Here is a 6126-nt window from a genome sequence, read left to right as displayed (position 1 = left end):
GCGTGAGCCACCGCGCCTGGCCCCGAGTTGGAATTTACTAAGGCTCGGTCTCTTTTCATCTACAGCCATCTCCTGGGTGACCTTATTTAGTGTCCTAGCTTTAAATGTAATCAGTATCCTGATGCCTCACATTTCTCCAGTTGAGATTAAACTCCAGATTCCTTTTTTTTTTTTTCAGTAGTTTGCTAAATGCCCTGTTTATTCTGCAAACAAGGCTTAGAAATGTACAGACACAATCTGTACGTTGAAAGATATCTATGTAGTTGTGACTTCACAGCCATACTTCCACAAAAGCAGTAATGAGGGCAGCTTCGGAACACAGTAACCTACCATTGTTTTGTTCAGAGCGAACACAGTGAGAGTAGATTGCTAAGGCCTGTTTCTCTAGGTGATTGTCACATTTCACTGCTCTAGTCTTTAAGAACAAGTGGAGCCTTTACTTGAGCTGCCACCTCCTTGCCATTCAGGGATTCGACAATTGCAAGCACAAACTCGAAGCTGGTCCAAGGCCCACGGCTTGTAAGAATCAGGCTGTCCTTTTCCAGCCAATTCTCAGATTAGGTGTAATGACCACTGTTCACCATTTTGTCTTTAGCAAGTGGATGTGCTGTAACATTACTTCCAAAACCTATTTCATGAGCCAACAGAGCAGTAGGACCTGCACAGATGGCGGCTATCAGGCCCTTCCAGTTTTCCTGTTCCTTCAGTATCTCCTTCACAGCAGCAGACTCAGATAAATTTTGTGCACCCAGATTACCTCCTGGTAGAACCACCACGTCATATGATCCCTCTTTTTTTGCATCTTCAAGACTGGTGTCAGGACAAATCATGACATCACGGCTACACTGTACGGGTCTTTTCCAGCCAGACCTGCAACGGTGACCTTTATCCCAGCTCGCCTCATGACATCTACAGGGATGACGGTCTCCATTTCCTCTGATCCTTTAGCCAGGTTGACCAGAGCTCTTTTGGAAGCCATTTTTATGTTATATGTTTTAAAGGCCTACACCAGGCTGGAGGTGGACGCCTCCTTTTGTTTTTTTCAGAGTTGGAGCCTTCCTCAGTCACCTGGGCTGGAGTGCAGTGGTGCCGTAATAGCTCACTGCAACCTTGAACTCCTAGGCTCAAGAGATCCTCCCACTTTAGCACCCCCAGTATCTGGGACTATAGGCACGCCCTGCCACACCCAGCTAAGATTCTTTTTTTAAAATCTACCTTTGTACTCAGAAGCTCTACTAAGAGGTCTAAGAGTCCATTTGAGATTAATAGATCCAAAACTGAGTTCCTGGTTCCTGCCCAATCCTGTTCCGACCACCAGCCTTCTTTATCATAGATAATGGTGGCTCTGTCATTCCTCCTGTTCATACAGAACACCTGGAGTCACCTTGTATTCTTAGTCTCCTAGTCCACATCTATTTCCACAGCAGATCTGGTTTTCTCTATTTTCAGGTTCTTCAGAATCTGACCACTTTTAGGTCCTTCTGCTACTAATTAGGATAAGGCCAATGCCATCTCTCACAGCCTTACTAGGATTAGAGCAGAAACATGGGACGTGCTTTGAATCTCAGAACTGGAAAAGACCTTTCAGCTTATGTAGGCCAGTGGTTATTACCCTGCCCTCAGCCCGACCCTTGCTATGCATGGAGTGCCCCTGGGACTGCTACAGGGTTGGGTGGGAAGTTGAGTGGGTGGGATTTTGGTGACTGTTTTCCAGACTATCAGCAGTCTCAGTCAGAGCTGCTTGGCTTTTGTCTTACGTATTTGGTTTCTGCACTAGATTTATTTGAATATCAGATTCCACTGCTTTAGGTAATTTACAAACTGTTTATTGCAATTGAACTCCCCTCCCATGAGGCATTGACCTAATTTGGTAACATCAGAATCTTTTCCATGCCCCTGCAATCTCTCCTGTCTAGGAATTTTTCTCTGATTGTACCTGAAGGCCAACCAGTTGTCAGGCTGTCTTATCTGGCCTGCCCACTGGTACCAGAATGACCTCTAACACAGCCCATTCATTGCACAAGGCCCAGGTGTCAGTCAGCCTTTGTGTTCAATGAAGGAGACTGAACTTTAATCTAAAAGGCTGCAGTGCAGAGTGATGGGGCCATCAGCTTGTTTTTTTCTTTTTTTTTTTTTTTTTTCAGATGGAGTCTTACTCTTGCCCATGCTAGAATGCAGTGGTGCAATCACTGCATCCTCAACCTCCCTGGGCTCAGGGGATCCTCCCACCTCAGCCTCCTGAGTAGCTGAGACTACAGGCATGTGCAACTACGCCCAGGCTGATCTTGAACTCCTGCACTTTAAGCTATATGCCTGCCTCAGCTTCCCAAAAGACTAGGATTATAGGCAGTAGCTGCCGTGCCCAGCCAAGTTTGTTTTTTTCAGCACCACCTTCAGGGTGGTTTCGGAATGGATGGAGGCAGGGATTCCTTTAAGTCAGCTGTCACTTTTAGTTAGGGACTCACCCATAAGCCTGTGGTCCTCGGCCCAGAGAGGAGAAAGCAGTGAGAACATACTGACAGACTAGATAAATCCAGTGGCTGATTAGCTGTAAAAGGGGTGGGAAGAACATTGAGGTCTCCTGAAGACTTCTATAGAGACAGTTGGTGAGAGGTGCCATGAGGACAGGTGACCCCTTGGGCCTGTAGCTGTGACTTAAGACATTACTGCTCAGCAGCCTAAAGTCCACATCCAAAGCTCATGTCATGCTGATAATTGAAGGGGTAACAGAGCCCAAAAGTCCAGAGGGGCTCAGCACAGGGAACAGATGTCTGTGAGCAGGAGAGACAGAGGCTGTAGGGATCACTCAGACCAGGTAAACACAGTGTACTCTTGTCAGCGTAGCGTCTTTGTGCTCACACAATAATTGATGTAGAATTGTCCCATTTTAGTACGGAGCTTTCACGTCCACTATCTTCCATGATTCTCACAAGGGCATTGAGTAAATATTACCTGCCTCTTATGGGTGAGAAAGGGGTAGTTTGGAGAGCTGAAGGGATTTGGTGAAGGCCATATAACTAGTAAGTCTGAAATCAAGGACCAGATCCCCAGGCTTCTAAACGTTAGTCTTGGGCTCCTTGTTTCATGGGACCGTTATCATCCCTTATACTGAGAAGGAAAGCTGAGCAAAATCAGAAGAACGTGTTTGAGCAGGGGAGGAAGATGGATGTGGTTGGTGGAGCCTGCACACAGTTCCTGTATCTCAGGAACCTTGTGAGATTTGCTTTCCAGTTCCTTCAGTGCATCCTGTCCTGCTGGCCAGAGTAGAGTAGAGCACATATTTTTCCTTACCTTTTAACTGATATTTCCATGATGAGAGCATGCTAAAATATAATTTTTAGAAAATATTTACTATTTTTAGAAAGAAGTTTTCCCATTTCCAGAAGTTACCCAAGATGAACTTAATGAAATCAGTCAGTTCTTGGGACCCGTGGAAAAATTCTTCACTGAAGAGGGTATGTATGGTTTTCTTTACCCATTGCCAATTTCCATTGTAAGCGCAATTCGGTTGATATTTGTATTAGAAGTGGCATACGTAGGGGAAGTTTTCTTTAAGAAGTGGGGTTTCTCGCCGGGCGCAGTGGCTCACGCCTGTAATCCCAGCACTTTGGGAGGCCGAGGCGGGTGGATCACGAGGTCAAGAGATCGAGACGATCCTGGTCAACATGGTGAAACCCCATCTCTACTAAAAATACAAAAAATTAGCTGGGCACGGTGGCACGTGCCTGTAATCCCAGCTACTCAGGAGGCTGAGGCAGGAGAATTGCCTGAACCCAGGAGGCGGAGGTTGCGGTGAGCCAAGATCGCGCCATTGCACTCCAGCCTGGGTAACAAGAGCGAAACTCTGTCTCAAAAAAAAAAAAGAAATGGGGTTTCTCCATGTTGGTCAGGCTGGTCTCAAATTCCCAACCCTCAGGTGATCCACCCACCTTGGCCTCCCAAAGTGCTGGGATTACAGGTGTGAGCCACTGCGCCTGGCTGGGGAAGTTTTCTTGAGGGAGAAATGGTTTCCACTCATAATATTTTGCTTTAGGGGTCATCCCTATTGCCATTTAATTAAAACACATTGGGCCGGGCACAGTGGCTCATGCCTGTAATCCTAGCACTTTGGGATGTTGAGATGGGTGGATTACCTGAGGCCGGGAGTTTGAGACCAGCCTGACCAACAATGGAGAAACCCCGTCTCTATTAAAAACACAAAAATAGCTAAGTTTATTGGTGTGTGCCTGTAATCCTATCTACTGGGGAGGCTATCTACTTGAACCCTGAAGACGGAAGTTGTAGTGAGCCGAGATTGTGCCATTGCACTCCAGCCTGGACAACAAAAGCGAAACTGTGTCTCAAAAAAAAAAATTTAGCTGGGTGTGGTGGTATGTACCTGTAGTTCCAGCTTCTCATGAGGCTAAGGCAGAAGGATTGCTTGAACCTGGGAGATTGAGGCTACATGAGCTATGACTGTGTCATTGTACTCCAGCCTGGATATCAGAGTGAGACCCTGTCTCAAATATATAAAAATAAAAATTTTCCTGGGCTTATTACGTAAAATTGAACACAGGCCAAATGACCATGACTACAGAATTTCTAGTTTTGAAAAAGTTTCTACTCCAGGATTATATATTACTAATGTATAAACATTGTTCTGTTTACTTCTATTTGTAGAAACATAGCTTATGTTTGTTTAATCAAAATTTTCCTCTTGGCAGTGGACTGTCGAAAAATTGACCAGGAAGGGAAAATCCCAGATGAAACTTTGGAGAAATTGAAGAGCCTGGGGCTTTTTGGATTGCAAGTCCCAGAAGAATATGGTAAGTCAAGCAAACAAGCACCCAGCCAGTCTAGCTTTTAAGAAAACACTCTGTGTTTGTCCATAAAAGGGTTCTGTTTAGGAAATTTGACCTTTAAATGCAGCATATCCAAGGTCTAGCTGCTGGAATAGGTGACACCATCTGTTGTGGGCTACATGGTGGGTGGACGTAGACTGACTGAAGGACCTTTAGGGAGGAAGTGCTCTTGGGTCCTGTGCTTCTCATCCTAGCACAGACGAATGAGGCATGTGGTCTGGCTGGCTGTAGGGTGCAAGGCACATCGAGAGCGGAGATGGGACCAGTGGGAACCTTTGCACAGGGTCCTATGTCCTATGGACTGTCCCCATAATTCTTTGAGCATTGTAGTGATGTTTTTAGCCCCCAAGTGGAGGTTCTGCCTTATTTGAGTTGGCCAGTCACTACAGCTTGCCTCCCTTTTGCTTGTTCTTAGTTGGTCACCTGAATTCTGCAGAGGTTTAAAGGGACCGGCAAGCAGTGTGGGGGAGGCAAGGTAGAAAATGGTTCAAAGGGATAGATCAACACACGTGTGCCATTTGTGTTTACCATCAGGCCCTTTTGATGTAAAATTATAAAGGTCAAGGATGCTGCTAGGCATCTGACAATCCACAGGACAGACTCCCACAATGGAGAACAATCCATTCCAAAATGTTATAGTGTCACAGTGGAGAAACTCTGTCCTGGAGTCCTGGATATTGGGCAGTGGGACACACAATAGCTGTTGCATTTATAAAGACCTTCAACTGTGATAGAAGATTCTTGCTACATGTTAATTGATTCAGTGTGTGTATAGATATCTTCATGTTTTAAGTATCTACATATGCTTGTATGCCTAGAAAAAGTATGGGTGGGAAAATATACATAGAAATCGCTGTCTGAGGCACAAGATTGTGTGCAATTTTATTTTTATTTTATTTTATTTTTTGAGACAGGGTCTCACTCTGTTGTGAGATCTGGAATTCAGTGCTGTGATCATAGCTCACTGCAGCCCTGAACTCATTGGGCTCAACCAGTCCTCCCACCTCAGCCTCCCAAGTAGCTGGGACTACAGGCGTGAGCCACCACGCCTGCTGAATTTTTTTTATTTTGTAGAGATGGGGTCTTGCTATTTGACCAGGCTACTGTTGAACTCCTGGACCCAAACAATCCTCTCACTTCAGCCTCCCAAAGTGCTGGGATAACAGGTGTGAGCCACTGCGCCTAGCCTTTGTTTTTGTTTACTTTATACCTTTCTATATTGTGATTTTCTTTCTTTTATTTTTGAGATGGAGTCTCTCTGTGTTGCCCAGGCTGGAGTGCAGTG

The 6126-nt window shown here is 45.4% G+C and overlaps 1 protein-coding gene and 1 pseudogene across 2 annotated transcripts in view; one reads left to right on the top strand and one right to left on the bottom strand.

Annotated features, from left to right (window-relative positions):
• LOC119468607 (complex I assembly factor ACAD9, mitochondrial-like) overlaps positions 1–4861 on the top strand; it is an 8333-nt gene extending 3472 nt beyond the window's left edge. The window contains exons 2-3 of the mRNA XM_037732605.1: positions 3362–3455; positions 4704–4861. Of these exons, the coding sequence (XP_037588533.1) occupies positions 3362–3455; positions 4704–4846 (237 nt within the window). The 3' untranslated portion in view covers positions 4847–4861. The remainder of the gene's footprint in view (positions 1–3361; positions 3456–4703) is intronic.
• LOC108291522 lies at positions 179–1022 on the bottom strand (annotated as a pseudogene). The gene has a single exon (XR_001819935.2). The product of XR_001819935.2 is annotated as a Parkinson disease protein 7-like (transcript).
• Positions 4862–6126: the final 1265 nt, after the last annotated feature.

This window comes from Cebus imitator, unplaced genomic scaffold, assembly GCF_001604975.1.
Source record: "Cebus imitator isolate Cc_AM_T3 unplaced genomic scaffold, Cebus_imitator-1.0 Scaffold457, whole genome shotgun sequence".
Lineage (NCBI taxonomy): Eukaryota > Metazoa > Chordata > Mammalia > Primates > Cebidae > Cebus > Cebus imitator.
This window is presented reverse-complemented; position numbering and strand designations above follow the sequence as displayed.